General features: G+C 48.8%; 1 protein-coding gene across 1 annotated transcript in view; it reads right to left on the bottom strand.

Moving 5' to 3' along the window:
* The window catches only part of LOC144728739 (uncharacterized), an 87,382-nt gene that overhangs the window by 57,683 nt on the left and 12,477 nt on the right, over positions 1-17,222 (bottom strand). The window contains exon 3 of the mRNA XM_078608346.1: positions 1,784-1,835. Coding sequence (XP_078464472.1) covers positions 1,784-1,835 — 52 coding nt within the window. The remainder of the gene's footprint in view (positions 1-1,783; positions 1,836-17,222) is intronic.

The raw sequence follows: 17,222 nt of genomic DNA, 5'->3' as shown, positions 1-17,222 counted from the left end.
CAGACGATGCAAAATCGTACTGTCTGACTTCTCACACCCACACGCGTAAATGAGAACACATCTCCCCAAAACGCTAATCGCTCTGCTGATGCCCAATAGATCCCTGGATCAATTTCAAGATTGGACTCACCACCTTCAAGACCATCCATTGACTCGTCCCTGACTATCTCTCCCCTCTCATAACACTCTACTCCCCTCCACGCACTCTCCTACCTCTCCCCCCTCATTTCACTCTACTCCCCTCCACGCACTCTCCTCCCTCTCCCCTCTTATCCCATTCTACTCCCCTCCACGCACTCTCCTACCTCTGCCCTCTCATCCCACTCTACTCCCCTCCACACACTCTGCTACCTCTCTCCTCTCATCGCAACCTGCTCCCCTCCATGCGCTCTCCTACCTCTCCCCTCTCATCTCACCCCACTACTCTCCACGCACTTTCCACTCCAGCATCCAATGCTTTTTGTCGAAGCCCCTATTCATCCTTCCCTCGGTTGGAGGTCACTCATTCTCCTCCGCCGCCCCCGTGGCTATCTGCACCCTCAGCTCCCTGTTCCTGTTCAAGTCCAGGCTCGAGACATTTCTCTCTACTCCTCTGCCTATGGTTGAGACTGCCTGATGCAACCCAAACCACGGACCGTATTACTAAACCATCGGAGTCTGCGCCGCTCTTTCAGCCGAAGGGGGGACAGCAAAACGACACGAACTCTATCACGAAGCCCTCTCTTTGGGGCCACGAGACCTCGACATTGGCATTTAACTCCTGCACATATTTCCATCATAGGCAAGAATAGAATATAGACTGCCTCTCTGTGTAAAGTAGATATTCTCACTGGGTGTTCTCCGAAACGTCTTGTTTTTTCTTCCGATAAACACTTCATGAAACGCCTCAACATTGAGCAACACAATTTGTCGGGAACGTGTCGAGAGCGTTCACTCGCATTTAAACCCACGGCTAAAATGTGTTCAGTCGTCGTTCACTGTGTCACAGAATGTTGGCACTGTAGCCGGTGAGATGGTAAAACACGGGATTTTTTGAGTGATAAAATAGGAACATTCTATAAACAAGGCAAAACCCCAAGTAGATATGTAATTTTATTAAATAAAATATCATTATACATTTTTATATAGCGTCGTTAATGCAGAACTGCGTCTCACAACGCTTCGCAAAACAACAGCAATCACATAAAACAAGAAACACATTTTGATTATTATGCATGTAGAGAACATGGACAAAATAATAACCCAATAATGCTCTGACAAAGCCACAATATGTCCACGTGTTTCTGTGGTTTTAGAGGCAGCGCCTTAAGTGGAATTAAGTAAAAAAACAATAATTTACAGCCCTTTGACAATACAACGCAGCGTGACGGTTCCCCCACGGCGTATCAGCAATGGGAGATGTTTGACTATACTTCACCACGCTGGTCGGTACAGTTGAGATATCACTCATCGTGCCAGCAGTATGAAGTTTGGTTCTAACAACACACCACGACCAACGCGCCCTGGGAAAAGGGTTTCAGGTATCGTTCGTCACTCATGACAGTCGTGGCTGAGAATCAATCTTAGCTCGCTGGGTTCATAGCACAGTGCGCTAACCACTGCGCCACCATTCCCCCCCCCATCCCCATTTTTTGGAGTTACGCAATTTGAAAATCCAGTTGACCTTGCTCAATACCATTGGGACGAGCGCATATGTTGGCTCAGGTTCTACGAGTGGTCTTTAAATACCCGGAGAATTTGCGGTTAAATGGAATAAGGTGGAATAAACGCGTGCGAATCTTACCAGAAGTGCCGTTGTCCTGATCCCAGGCCTCCAATATCAGGGTGATCGCTCTCTGAAAGAGAAGCGACGGAGTGAATTAACATGCGCAATGGGCAGAGCGAGAGAGCTGACACGAGAAGTCTAAAAGCGATGTTCATGAGTTCGCTATTTCACACAAAGTGAAACAACAACAAAAAACCACACACAGCAGCAGCAATAATAAGTCGGTTCTCCAACATGCTTTCTGGTTGTGCCGCGCGTTGTTTGGCGCAATGTCCGACGTTTCGCTCCCAGGTGCTGGGAGCTTCCTCGGGAAGTGCAGAGCAACACGCGGCACAACCCCGGGCCTAACAACACCGGAGAGCTTACGCAGCGCAAGCCGCGTTCAGTTCTTGTCCATGCCGGAGCGTCCATCGCCGAGCACTAAAACATTTCTGTGCTGAGACTGGACTGCAGCCAGGGGGAGTCGGGGGGAGGGTATTTGCAAGCTTAAGTAACAGCGTGCTTCATACGCGCGCACAAGTTCATAGCAACCGGCGTTGCCAAAGCAGCGTGCCTCGCGAATCGTATGTCATAATTTACAGTCGATTGTCAATCCAACGCTGCATGATGAAAGGCCTCTTTCAAGCCGTGTTGGCTCGTGGGAGACTGTTTGGCCATCGGGCCAATCATGCGAGAATAGATTTTAGTTTACACGGAGAGATAGATTTCATCCCTGTTCGTTATTTAGCCTCCGCCGTCAGCCTGTCTCCCTGGGGTCGCGACGCTCCTTTGGATGATGTCCAAAAAGTCTCAACGGGGGGAATGCGCACGAGAGGACGTACAGCAACACGTGCAAGGTGCTGCTCGACGTATCGTCGCATCGCGGAGACGACGTAGCGATGCACAGTGGAGGCATTCATCCAGCAGTGGATCGATCATCGCTGACGATGACGGTGACGATGTTAACAGGACTGGCAGTGTTTTGAGACTCCCCAATTTGTTGTCTTTCTTTCAACGTCGTCACGACCACGTGGGACATGTGGTAAGGCTAACGGCACGAACCTCTCCCCACACGCACGTGCCAACCAAACCCCGCACCTCCACCTCTTCGCTCCCCAACCCAGCCACGGGTGACCCCCAACGCCGCCGTCCTGCACCCCCCCCCCACCTCCGCTCACCGCCCGTTACCGCAATGACGTTCACAGAGCCAAAAACATAAGATGTGGCGAGAGAGGCGAGTGAAGATGTCGCGCGTTGCACGACCTCTGCTCTCGCGTGCACGTGGCGCGCGTGCACGTGGCGCGCGTGCACGTGGCGCGCGTGCACGTGGCGCGCGTGCACGTGGCGCGCGTGCAGTGGATTACGCGGCGAGGCTGCGACCTCTGGGTGACCCAGAGGTTGAGGTTCTCCTCGTGTTAGTAGCTGCCCTGGCCACGTCGCTTTTACTCGGGGCGGGGGTGGGGATGGTGACATGGGGGGTGGGGATGGTGACAAGATGCGAGGTATATTACAAAAAAAAAACCCGTGACATATCATGGGAAGAAAAATATGCGACAGTACCAGGACGAGAACTGCACGGTGTGAGCACTCTTGTTGTTGTTGTTGTGGTGGTTGTTATTAGGCAACTGACAATGCAGTCGGGACTGTTAATGTCCCAGGGAGAGTGAGATATATATAGTATATATATTTCAGGGCGGCCACTTAACAAAAAAAGGACCATCCTGGGAAAACCGGGACGGGTGGCAACCCCTGCACGTGGCTCAAAGATTGAACGCGTCGGATTCCGTCCTCTCCTGACGAGGTGGCCAGGAGATGACTGCATAGTGATGGATTGAATCCATCTGTGCGGAATTTTGAGTGTTACCCCCCCCCCCCCTCGTGCATGTGAGTGATATTCTCCTGGTCCTCCAGTATCCTCCCGCATGAAGCCAAACACTCATTTATGGAACTGGCCGTTTATCCCAATGCAAAACCCTGTTGTGTCTTGAGACTCGGTGAGCTTTTCCTGGACAAATAAAAGGTATTATTATTGCTGTTAAACATACATCTGGTGGCAGTGTTTCTGTATATTATTCAGGAGCCAAAGATATTTATTCTGTGTTATGTTAGTTGGTTTTATTGAAGGCAATAAATAAGTAAGCGGGGAAAATATATGCGACGATTTTGGTTTACAGCTTCCAAGACGTCAAATAAAGCCTGAGACTTAGTGGGTAGAGAATAGCAACTCTCAATCATGAGATCGCGGATTCAAATATGCGAGGTGGCCAGAAGATGTCAGTACAGCGATGGATCCTTGAATCTCTCTGTGCGGAACTTTGATGGGTGACCACCAAGGCGTGTCAGATGTTGTAGGTGTGGGCTACGAGGCGGCCAGGAAGTAGCAGTGCTGAGTGATTGCCCTTGGTATGTGTGCTGGGTTCTCTCTTGAGTTCTCTCACACGAAGCCACGGTTTGATTAATGGGATTGGCCAAACATCCCAATGCGGAACCCTCCCGAGAAATAGCCTTGGGCTCAATGAGGCTTTCCGCGTTAAAGGGAAGTATTAATCTTAAATACTAGGGAGGGTTGACTCAACTCCATAATTGTCTATTGACTCTAGCGGGGTCAGTAAAATGTATACCAGCTGGTTAGATCTTCGGTGACTAGGAGATGCTAACTCTCATTCCTGGTATCCAGGAGGTCCGGGGTTCGATCCCGACCCTGACGCTTGCTGAATATGTGGAGTTTGCATGTTCTCCCTGTGTTCGCGTGGATTTTGATCCGGGTCCTCAGGTTTTTCCCTCCATATTTAGGATCAACACGCTTTAGAGTATTTAACTGCTATACATTTCCACGTGATAAGCCACTTCGTTGAGCTACCATTTGTGGCCAGGTCGCTTCTGAAAAAGAGCAATATATCTCAGTAGGCCTTACCTGGTAAAATAAAATAGTTTATAGTTTACTTTGTGGGAGGCGAGCGGTGGTTATCTTTCAGACAAACTAGTCCCTGCCACAGGAACGTGGAATCTTCCCCCAACAGCTTTGAACTGTCAATAAAGCACCGCCCAAATGTTCACTTTGAGCGCAGTGACAATTTGATCAGACACGTTGGTGACACCCTGTAATCGTACCACATCGATTTAATTACATGACGTGGAACCACGCCCGGCTCACAAAACGCAAAACGCCAAACAATGCCCGAGTTTGTATCAACAGAGACAGATATTTAAGGATGCTCAAGGAGATGCTTACAGAGCGACTTGGTGACTCCCTATACTCAGAGGGGAGTGTTTAAAGTATCCTTCCACGCTGACCGCGTGAGTTTGAGGGATGGCCAGACGCGGTGCAGCAACAACTGTGAACACTCGAGATTGGGCACGGCGGCGTTCTTATTCTTTTCTCGTTCCGATGACGTCCGTTTTTCTTCTGATTCCGTACACGAATGTCATTGGACCGCAACCGATAAGGGAGGGCGTGAGGCACAGTTTTGGCACCAGCTATCATCGAGTGCGGTTGTGTCGCGACAGTTATCTGCGGTTAGAACAATGTCTTTAAAACAACGGCGCTATGCCTCGCTAAATAAAATTGACGCTGAACCACTTCCACGTTCGGAGATTCAGCCTGCAACTTGCAGTCATCTCTGAAGGGGACAAAGTTTAGCACCTCTGATTAGCACGGTTCACTACGTGTGGTGCGAAAGAAGTTCAACATACATACACGAGACCGGTTGTGGAATTAATGTTTTTCCGCCAATCCACATGTAACGGCAGGGGGCGGTGGGGGGACTCGAAAACACTCTTGAAGATGATCCAATCGGAACTAAACTTTGGTATAGAGTGGTGTTGCTATTAGGGACTTATCCTATTGAAAATCGGCCAAATTGCCCAGAAGGGTTCCCCAGAATTTCGAGACACAAACCAGAGCGATTTGTTACTGATTGGACGGACAGAAGTGACGCATGAACACGTTTGCACCTTAGAAAACGTCTAAAAGCAACTCCTTGATAGAATTCGTGAGGAGAGGTGCTCAACTCACGTCTACAGCCCTGAATCTGCAGGTGGAAAATTCCCATTTTTTTATGGCAGGGAAAAGTTCACCAATACCACATCCACATTTAACCCCCCAGCCTCCGCCCCCCGCCCCAACCATCTCGGAACAGCGAGATAAACGAGTCGACCCCAGATCCAAAGATTTGCATTTGAACTTGTCACCTCGCGAGCCGCACGTTCCTGCCGCCGCTCCCGCACACTGGGTCGCATCACCGACGGCTCAGCGACGCGACAGCGAGTACAGCGGCGTCGGCGTTCTCACGAAATAACAACGAGGAGGACCGAGTGGGGGATCGACTCCTCGCACGCGCGCTCGGCTCCAGCGCGTACCACTGTTGGGGGTAGTGAGCCCCTCTCTCCCTGCTCACCAGCCTCCTTGTGCTGCTGCGTTGCGTGCAGGCGCTGCACTGCACTGGGGCCCACGGGCCGAAGGGGCCCAGTAGGAGCCGGGCTATGAAGGGGTGGGGGGAGGGGGAAATTGGACCCCATTTCCCCCCCCCGCCCTCTGTTTAATTCCTTGCAAAAGGGCCCAGTGGCTATCACGCTAAGCCACTGCTCGTGTATATGTTGAACTTCTTTCGCACCGTACGTTGCCAATCGTGCTGATCGGAGTGACACACCGCTTGTGTGTCACTCGTTTCAAGAAGACGCACGCTTGCACACAGAAGCGCCGTGCTGCTATACATCGAACAATCCGGGCTTAGTTTTAGCGATTTCTCTTGGGATCGACGACCCAGGAAACATTTCCCCAGCCGTTCCACCACATTGTGTGCACCTATCGCCATAATAATGGTTGTGGCGGTTGTGCCGTGCGACTCGCCGGGGTGCTTTCGGATTACACGGTGTCCGACGTTTGATTCAGTTCCTGAAGAAGGTGACTGGCACGTGGCGCAAACAACGTCGGACGTCGTGCTAAAAGGCCAAACGGCACGACCCAGAAAATAAGTCTGAGGAATAAACGAAACAGATTTTTAAAAATTAATGTTACCATGTAACGCCCACTGAGCGATACAGCTCTTTTTCAGAAGTGACCTGGCCACAAATGATAGCTCATCGAAGTGGCTTATGATGTGGAAATGTACAGCAGCCAAACACTCTAAACGCGCGTTGATTCGAAATGTGGAGGGAAAAACCGGAGTCCACGTGACCACGGGGAGAGACACGCAAACTCCAAATATACAGCAGCAGGCGTCAGGATCAGGAACGAACCCACGACCTCCTGTATACCCGGCGAGGTAGTTAACAACAAGCCACCATTCCCGCGTTCTTGACGGGTGACAGGTAATGTAGTTAACGTGGCACTCGAAGCGTGACCTGCTGGGTACCGCCTCGGCAGTCGCTGAAGACGGACCGCAACTGCGCAACCGATAACAAAACCAGACTGAGCCTTGCCAGAGAAGTTTTGCTTGAGCGCGTATTATTATTATCAGATCGGAATTCTCAGAGGAGCTATAAATAAACCAGCGCCGGTGGTGTGCCGCGTGCCGTGTTCTCCAAGGATATGTTACGGTACGCGTATTTTACAGTGAAACACGCGCAGAGGATATGTATGCAACGCTTCACTCTACACATGCACTGTACCTGACAAATCAAGTGTACTGTATGTATTCTTTGGTTCGTGCCTACGACCAAATGGAAATTCCACATTTCTGTGGCAGGAGCGAGATACACGGACATGACAATCACATTTGAAAATTCGGTCACAGTTCCTATGACCACTGTTTCATTGCTTTTATGGCTTTATTTTGGTGATTTTCGAAAAGTTTTTTGCTTTGGCCATGTTTGTTTGTTGTAGTACAGAGTTAGACTGATGGCCTTAATCTAAGTTGTCTTGTGGTTGTTGTTGTTTGACTTGCATCCCACTGGGATTTTTGCACACAGTGTGGGTGTACGGTGCTTTTTCTGCAATATTTTGCCGTCTTTTCTTGGATTTTTTGTTTGCACATAGTCACTTTAAGATGTTTTCTTGTTCATGTTTTAGTTTTTTGTTTGTTGCGGTTGTACCCGATTCAAGAGCCGAATGGCTCACAGGGCTATACCTAATAAATGAAACTTGAAATGAAACTTGAAACATTTAACTTCTCATGGAAGGCCAAGACGACCCCAGACCTGCGCTTGAACTTATAACCTTCCACTCGCGAGCCACACATTCCACCCTATCTGTTCAGATCTCGGTAATTAAGAACAATGGAGCCTCCTGGACACTTGGATGAATGGCCACCGTGGCTTGCAAATGCGTTGTGGCTGTGTGGCTGTGACGTCGACTCAAACTCGGCAGTGCTAAGCAGTCACCCCCCCCCCCCCCCACGTACACGTAGCGGGGCTTCTACGGACTCTCCCGTTTCCTCCCGCACGAAGACAAAACTCTCAGTGGTGGAATTAGCCAAACATCCCGGTGCAGAACATCTCCTGAGAAATTGTCTTGAGGCTTTCGTGGCTCAATGATTTCCATTATTATTCAGAGTAAATATAACGAGCGGGTCACAATAGGTAATTTCGCCATCACTTGGGAGATAATAATTCACAATTGGCCGTGGGGAGCGGCGGTGCAGTGGTTAGCGCGCTGCACTCCGAACGACACGACCCGAGTTCGATTCCCGCACACGGCCACCATCGATGACGAACATCTGAACCAGCCCTGGACTTCCCCTAGGTCGACTCAGCCTAAAACTAGTACCTGGTACGATGTGTAAACATCGCCACTGGGGAGACTAAGGGCGGCCGGGCGTGGTGCTGGCCACCCACCCCATGGTGGGCCGTGCCGGCCTTAATAGGTGCTGCTTACTAACAGCAAATTAACCTTTTGGCGGGACCCCGGGGTCCCGAATAAACGGAAGTGAAAATCGTAATTAATTAATTTATTTTTGGCGACTCCGTCGCACCGCGCACATGAACGCCGCGACCCGCCTGGCGCAGATCATTCTGTTGTCGTGTCGTCCAAGCGCAGCGAGGACGAATGCGCAGAAGAAACAAAACTTTGAAACTTCGATTAGCACATCGTGTAGAGCTCGTCGAGAGGAACAGATCGCCGTGTCGTTCGCCTTCAACAAACGTAAAATGACGTCGCAACGCAGTTTATGCGAGAGCCGTGGGCTTATGGGAGCCCAGGGTCCCGCTATAAGGTTCAATTGCCCCAACAGTCTATTAAGGCTTTCGGGCGGATCTTTAGATCTTTGTGTTATGTGTACGCATTATGTGACAGCGAGAAGAGGGTTTGCATCCACCTAAAGGCAGTTTCCATCGCCATGCCATCATCCGACCGCACTTTGTGGAATTCAATACGGACAAGTAAGTACAGTACAGACAATCGGTTTGAAAAAAGAAGGCAGGTTATAATAACTTCGTCAAAATTGTAAAAAAAAAATCTTTTTTTTATCAAGAACCAAAAGTTGCTGGAGAACCAAAAATAAAATGCCCGTCCCCGTTTTTTTTTCTTGCTGCTGTTTTTGCCTCGAACCAAATTTTTACGATTAAAACAAATAGCGCGAATTGCTGCTGTGTGACACCACGAGGCAGGCGGGAGAGGGGCGAGGCTCAGCATCGCCAGCCATTCGCCTGGCCCCGGGGGGGTGTAGGCGCGCGAGAGAGCGAGACACGGCGGGCGCGGAATTGGCACACGGCGTGTTCATCAGATGCCGCGCATTCTGCAGGTGGGCAGGAATTTGAAGGTTATTAAGACAACTTCGTTCTGACGTCGTCCCTCATTCATCCGCTCCACCGAGCCACCCTTGCCACGTTAAAAATAAAAATACGCCCCCTGGGTGCCCCCAAGCAATGCCGTGGTTGGTGTAGCGGGCAGCCCCATCGCGTCACTGTGCTAATAGAGCCCCCCCCTTTCTAAATTCTTATATATATAAAAAGGTTAAAGGTGTATTCCTGTAATTACTTGCTCATACCACTGCTGGTAGAAGGGCCTTCATTCAAGGGAGTCTAAACGAGGGTAATTGGCCTTCTCTTCCACGAGTGGGAAAGGTGGGGCAATGCGCACACTTTGAGTCGAAACGAAGTTACGCTGCTTGCATCAACAGAGGCGGTGATGCGGAGGGATTTTTTTTAGAATCTCGCCCCAATTGTTGCAACCTCCACGCCCCGGGAGATCGAATCGAACCGGGCGACCTCTGCATCGCAAGTCTGGCGGCGCGCTGACGGCTCCAACAGGTTCTTATTATCGTCTCAAAGAACACAAAATGTTTGAGTCGCAGATTGGAGTAGGGGCAACACGCGTGCCTCGCAGCAAGAGGGACCCGGGTTCATTTCCCGATGGATCAAACCGATCACGTCGTTGTTAGCCGTTCTGTTTAGCGTTTAACATGTTTTGAAGTTTGTTTAATATTGACTATATACAAGGCCGTAGCCATGGAGTCAACATATGGGGGCTCCAAATCTTTCAGGGGGTCTGGGGTCCCCCCCCCAGAAAAAAAATCTAAATTTGAAAACGAATTTCCTGCCCAAAATATTTTTAAAAATTCACTAACACACAGGATGGACTTTTTATTTATTTTTTACAATAATGTCTAATAGTGTATTGTATTACATTGCTCTGTTTTTTTCTTTTTTACCTTTTCTTGTTTCATTGTATCTAATGGCAGAGATTAGGGATTAATAAAGTACAACCATAACCACAATCATATCAACAGAAATACATTTTATAACAATATATTGGGGGGAGGGGGACATTTTGAGCATGTTTGAATATCGGGGGGGGGATGTGTCTTGGGGGGGGGGTGTCCCTCCCAATATATATTATAATTACGGCCTTGACTGAATATATGTGTGCCCCCCTTCTCACCTCCCCTCCTTTAGAAAGGTCCGCGCTACAGGGCTGTGGAGCGAGAGGGTGGGGGGAGTGATTTACGTTCAGCGACGTTAACCGCCAGCCTGTCGGCGCGTAGCAGTCGCTTATTAATACCTCTGATATGCGGTCGGACCACCTGTTTCGCGAGTGACATTCAATGAAGCGTCAGACTGGTTATTAGGTCACTCGCAGCTTCTAAGCGACGCAGAATTTCGCCCGTCGAAGCGAACACGCGGTGGAGAAACGCACCCGGCGATGATTCGTGTCGCACCCGTGCTGACGCTAACCCACTCGTCTTCTTGGTTCTTTTGGTTAAAGTCACGTAGAAGGGAAATAATAAAATAACAAAATAAAACATAATAAAATAATTCTCACGACGTTTCGGCCACAACGCAAGCAGCCGTCCTGAGGACGCCCTGAGGACGGCTGCTTGCATTGTGGCCGAAACGTCGTGAGAATTATTTTATAATGTTTTATTTGCATTATTTTATTATTTCCCTTCTACATGACTTTACCGAAAGAACCAAGAAGATGAATCCCTGCAGTCACGAAAGCTTTACATCGAAATTTAAAAGCTAACTCCCTCGTTACACACAAAGTTCTTGCCACAAATGAATCACAAAACCTCGTTGATCTCGTCAAGGGGCATAAACCTTCATCACGTGAACTCCGGTCATCCTCGCAGCTCTGGATTTTGGCTGGACATCGAACAAAGACGGTCACCGCATCGCGCGCTTTCATATGCGCTTCAACGGCCGTCTGGAACGCTCTTCCTTCAGATATTCGGAAGCCACTGGAGCTATGCACGTTTAAATGTAGATTTTAAAAATGTATTTCTTTAAAATTGCTTTTTGTCTTTAGTTTGTTGTTCTTCCCACGTACCTCCGATTAGCACGGTTGGCTACGTACTGTGCGAAATTATTTCAACATCCTGTCCATTCAATCCCCATGTGTATGTACTACTCTGCTTCAAAGACAAAGTGATTTCCTCGCTCAAACGGTCATCAACGCATCGGTGCTCATCTCCTCTTTACAGCCCTGAGTCAGTGGTAGAAGTTCCACGTTCCTGTGGTGGGGACGAGTCCCTCCATTTTGACCCTGGAGGGACAATGGATGGGATGAGCCGACCTCGACCGTGTGGTGTGGATTTATAACCTTCCGATTGCGAGCCGCTCGCTCGACCGATGGAGACACCGGACTTTGATCCATTGGGCGTTGCTGTGGAGCGTCATGGGTAGCAGCATGCACTCTGTACGAGGAACTGCGTTCCGTGACCCTTCGTACAAAATAAATAAATAAAAGTCCATCTGCCAGCAGCATTTAACAAGACATGAAACTGCTGATAAAACCCAGACGTTCTTAACCAGTCCACAGTTTGCTTTCTTAAACAAATGCTGCCGCTTCATAACAATTGTGTGAAAAGCCGATGGTCTAAAACAGATTATTTAATATATGTGGAGACACACAACAGGGCTACTTTACGTGATTTAAGTCGAATAGATTGGTGACAGCCGACAATCATGTTTTGTTGCCAGTTATGTATTAGGGAAATCCCTTCCATCACCTATTTTCCCAAGTTCTTATAACCTTGCTAAATTTCAAGGGAAGTATTACCTATTACCTTATCACACCTCCAATGGGAGCTGTTCCTCGGGATACGGCGAACCTGGGAGACCGCCCGAGGCCCCGCGCTTTGGGGGGCCCCACGCTTCAACGTCACAGTGGCAGATGTAGTACTTCCGGTTTAGTTTAAAGGCGTCGGGGGGTCCACGGAGTGATTTGTGTAACTTTCTAACCCGCTCCTACTGGACATCTGTGAAAAAAAGCTTCATAGCTCATCGGATTCCTCCTGCAGTCTAAATAAAGATTATGATTGTGATTTGCACCGGGCACCCCCCCCCACCCCAACTATGGACGGCCCTGCCGGCAATAGGTGATATTAGTTGCTGGCCGCTTGGCATTTTAGGCATTTGTGTCCTGTGCTCAGAAACCCGCGATAATAAAAAAAACAAATCACCAAAAAACACCTGAACCCAGGCAAGGTCAACAGCGAAAACAGAAGCCAGACTCGAGTGGCTGCGGCTTAATTTCCACTTCTTCAAGAATTCCCCGTCTGACAAAACAAGGAGACAACGGGCCTTATTCATGCGGCTTCGTGAATCGATCGTCATCTCTCTCGAGTGGCCGGGACACTTCCCTGACCCCACCCAGCAGGGGGCCGTGGTCACTTCTCTCAGAGAAGCGACCTCTGCGAATGCCCTCGAACACAAACAGCCGACCCGGCAAAACAAACTCGACACACGTCGCCCCGGTCTTACAGAGGGCCTCTTGTTGTAGACCCTATTTATTTACTCTGTTAACTTTAGCATCCAGTCAATCGTTCATTTACTTCAGATTGCTGTTGTTGTTGTAATCAGTATTTAAGTGGTGTTGGGTAACCAGGAGTGCGGTGGGTTTTTGGCAAGCTGTTGCCCTGAACCCAGTGACCCGAATTCAATTCGGTTCAAATCAGTGGCGAGCGATACATGAACTGGTCTGGCACCTCGCCCCTCTCCCACTAACTCCACACTGACCGCTACTACGAACTCCACACTGACCAGTATCACCAACCTCGCACTGGCCAGTATCACGATGTACTCTATTGCCTCAGCCCTGAGCCGAACGTTGAATACATTTAATGAACTCATCAGGGGAGAAGACGTTGATGGGTAAATGAATTTGACGGACCATTACATTCCTCGCCTCCCAGTGAGTCGATCCCATGAAGTAAATATACAGGGGGGTTTCCATAGACCCATTGGCCATGTTTTCATCAATTATAATTAGACGGTGGTCTGAGGCCAGGTCTGTGGAGTCGAACGCCTCTCATCTGCCACGTGGCTGCGGGGGGCGTTCGAAGCTCGCAGCGCGTTGAGATTTGAGTCCCAGATGGTGCGCGGATAACTCTTTTCCGCGCCGTTGAAAATCTTATCTTGAAATAGCGCTTTTATGCGAAGCGCTTTACACGGGTTATGAGCGGTACAATTCGGGTGACTAAAAGTGATAGGGTTTTGGGGAGGGCGGTTAGTGGGTACCGGAATTACGGAGGTGTCAAGGGATGGAGGGATGAAGGATGGGGCCAGGCAGGAGCGGAAACTCGACAGGGGGAGGGGTGCTTCTCGCTTCGTGTGGAGGGGAAGTTTGTTCCAGTGCAAGGGGGCAAGTAGGGAAAATGAGCAGAAACGGTGATTGTGCACAAATATCATTCAAGATTCATGGGGAGAGCACATAAATAGAAATTATCTAAAGCGTGAGACAATTCGGGACGCGTTCACAACATTTCAACTGCACGGTTCAAACCGCCGTCTTCATGTTGAAGTCACCTTGATTGGGAATGAAGCCTGCCACTGAAATGTGATCCTCGTGTTTTTACCGAAAATGAATAAAAATAATACCCTACCATTAATAATTCTCAGCCTTTTGTCAATCCACTGCTGGATAAACCCCCTCCCATGCTGGTCAGTGCAGGTCTCTGAACAGCAGGGGAAGAAGATCCTAGAACCGGTTCAGATACTGATGTTAGCCGTGGGCAGGAATCAAACTTAGGTCATTGGGCTCATAGCGCAGCACGCTAACCACTGCACCACCGCTCCAGCCATTCTACTTACATGTTTTTTTCGGAATCTCCTATTTCGAATTGACTGTCTCAATTACATTTATACATATTAAGAAAGCAATTTAAGTGGGAAATGTAATTGGAATGAGCAGAGGACACTTCCAATTGAATGTGATGCGTGTTTCTCTTCTCATAATGCCTTTGCAAGGAAATACAAATCGCTAGAATGCAATCGGCGTCTCTGCGTAGCAGCGAAGGCACAGGAGAGGGCACGGGGTCTCCAGGTTAACTGCGATTGAGTCCTGATCTCGGAGCTCTGGGGTCTGCAAGTGGGATCTGGCAACTCACTTGGAGTGGAAATGGGGGGGAGTGAGCCTGTGTTAGGTGCAGTTTTTGATCCGTGCCACTGCACCAGCCAATAATACTACAAATTCAGCATGAGCATGTTTAAAGTAGCCAAGATATATATTAATATATATGAATCAGAATACGTATTTATACTGGAGAAATCCGATGAGCTATCAAGCTCTTCTTCACAGAAGCCCAGTAGGTGCAGGTCAGAACGTTACAACAACGAACAATAAATAAATACACGATAGGAGTTCAAAGTATCGGAAAGGTAAACAAATCACAAAAAAAATACTAAACTTTTATTTATTTTACCAGGTAAAGCCCACTCAGCTATTACCTGTATTTTCAGAAGCGACCTGGCCATACAATGATAGCTCAACGAAGTGGCTTATCACGTAAAAACTAAATGTAAAAACATCCCACAAAATGATTTGAGAATTATATTTCCTAGAAAAGCCTCACTGAACCTCAAAATTATTTTCAAGAGATCCTGGAGCGAACACCCACCCACTCCTGGCCATGTCTCAGCCACATGCCTCAAACGCCCCAGGCAGTCCACCATCCCAGTACTAACCAGGCTTAAACCTGCTTGGATCTGACAATATCAGGCACAATGAGGTGTGATTTGGCCGTGGGTAACGTGTCCAGTCAATTTTACGGCCGTAAACGCTTCAACGTTTCATGAAGAAAAAGAAAAGATTCGAATGTCACATCGGTTTTGTAAAAAAATACAAAAAAATTTCAAACGTCGTCAGCAAAGTTCACGCTTAAGTAGCAATTACAATCACGCTCGATTTGTGAGCGTGATTGTTGGACGCGGTCACCACCCCATTTGATGTCCGAGGGAGGAAGCGGGAGAGACTCATTCACGCACGCGTGCACCTCGCGGGTCCGTTCTCGTGCTTGCGTTCATATCCCGCCCATCAGAACTGACGCGCCTAATGTAATTACGGGCGCGAGCCGCTGAGGAATGCGGCTCTCGGCTCCAGGAGCACGGAGCTTTCAGATGAAGTCCACTTCCACTGAGACTCTGAGCTTTTGCAATTCCCCCTGACCAAATGCGTAATGCTTTTTTTTTTCCACCGCCCTCCACGTCCCATCCCACCGCGCCCTCGAACCCTCCTTTCCCCCCTCACCGCCACCCCCACCCCGCCATCAAAAACCACCCGCGGTGCAAACCAAAGTCCGGGCCTCTCTCGTTTGTCAAACAAGTCAAAAAGAGTCAAAAGTCAAAGTGATTTCCTGCTCAAATAAGCAGCATTGGTGCTCATCGCGCAGCTGCTCCGCAAAGCCAGCGGTGGACATTCCACACTCATTCTTATGGTGGAGGTGAAGTCCATCCATAGGACAACCATCGTTGACACGAAGTTGTACTCATTTTACCGATCCCCGCCCGAGGGATGATGGGCCGAGTCAAAAAGTCTCACCCAGCATCAAGGTGCGTTTTAAGATTAAATCACAGTTTCGAAAACCGTTGTCAAACCCTTTGCCTACATCCCGCCAATAAAGATAAATAAAGGCGCAACCCTGCAAGTGCTTGCAAGTGCCACTGCCAGCGGCAAGGCTTCCACTAGAGGGAGCACGGGAGAGCCCCTCTAGGCCAGTAGTTCTTACCCTTTACTGCATCCTTGCACCTCTTTAGTTATTAATCATTAGAACAAAGGTATACTATTTATAAATACAAAGTGTTTATTGAAACAAAATAGTTTTAGTTGCTTGCCCGTGCTCAATTTGTGTTTCGATTTTTTATCTTCCCAAAAAATATTACCAGAGGTGGGACAAAGTCATTGTTATGCAAGTCCAAGTCGAGTCGCAAGTCATCAAATTCATGACTCGAGTCTGACTCGAGTCCAAGTCACATGACTCGAGTCCACATCTCAGAGGTGGGACAAAGTCATTGTTATGCAAGTCCAAGTCGAGTCGCAAGTCATCAAATTCATGACTCGAGTCTGACTCGAGTCCAAGTCACATGACTCGAGTCCACATCTCAGAGGTGGGACAAAGTCATTGTTATGCAAGTCCAAGTCGAGTCGCAAGTCATCAAATTCATGACTCGAGTCTGACTCGAGTCCAAGTCACATGACTCGAGTCCACATCTCATAGGTGGGACAAAGTCATTGTTATGCAAGTCCAAGTCGAGTCGCAAGTCATCAAATTCATGACTCGAGTCTGACTCGAGTCCAAGTCACATGACTCGAGTCCACATCTCATAGGTGGGTCAAAGTCATTGTTATGCAAGTCCAAGTCGAGTCGCAAGTCATCAAATTCATGACTCGAGTCTGACTCGAGTCCAAGTCACATGACTCGAGTCCACATCTCATAGGTGGGACAAAGTCATTGTTATGCAAGTCCAAGTCGAGTCGCAAGTCATCAAATTCATGACTCGAGTCTGACTCGAGTCCAAGTCACATGACTCGAGTCCACATCTCATAGGTGGGTCAAAGTCATTGTTATGCAAGTCCAAGTCGAGTCGCAAGTCATCAAATTCATGACTCGAGTCTGACTCGAGTCCAAGTCACATGACTCGAGTCCACACCTCTGAATATTACCCATGTATCGCACCCCCAGAAAGGGCATCTCGCAACCCCAGGGGGTGCAGCGTGCACCCCCAGGTTAAGAAGAACCACTGCTCTAGTCGGTACTTGACCTCCTCATCGTCAGTGCTGGACAGATGCTTTGGACGACGTGGGAGTCCCTACGCCGTAAGG

Source organism: Lampetra planeri, chromosome 30 (assembly GCF_965212315.1).
Source record: "Lampetra planeri chromosome 30, kcLamPlan1.2.h2, whole genome shotgun sequence".
Lineage (NCBI taxonomy): Eukaryota > Metazoa > Chordata > Hyperoartia > Petromyzontiformes > Petromyzontidae > Lampetra > Lampetra planeri.
Note: the sequence above shows the minus strand (reverse complement) of the source record. Positions and strands in the feature narration are given on the sequence as shown.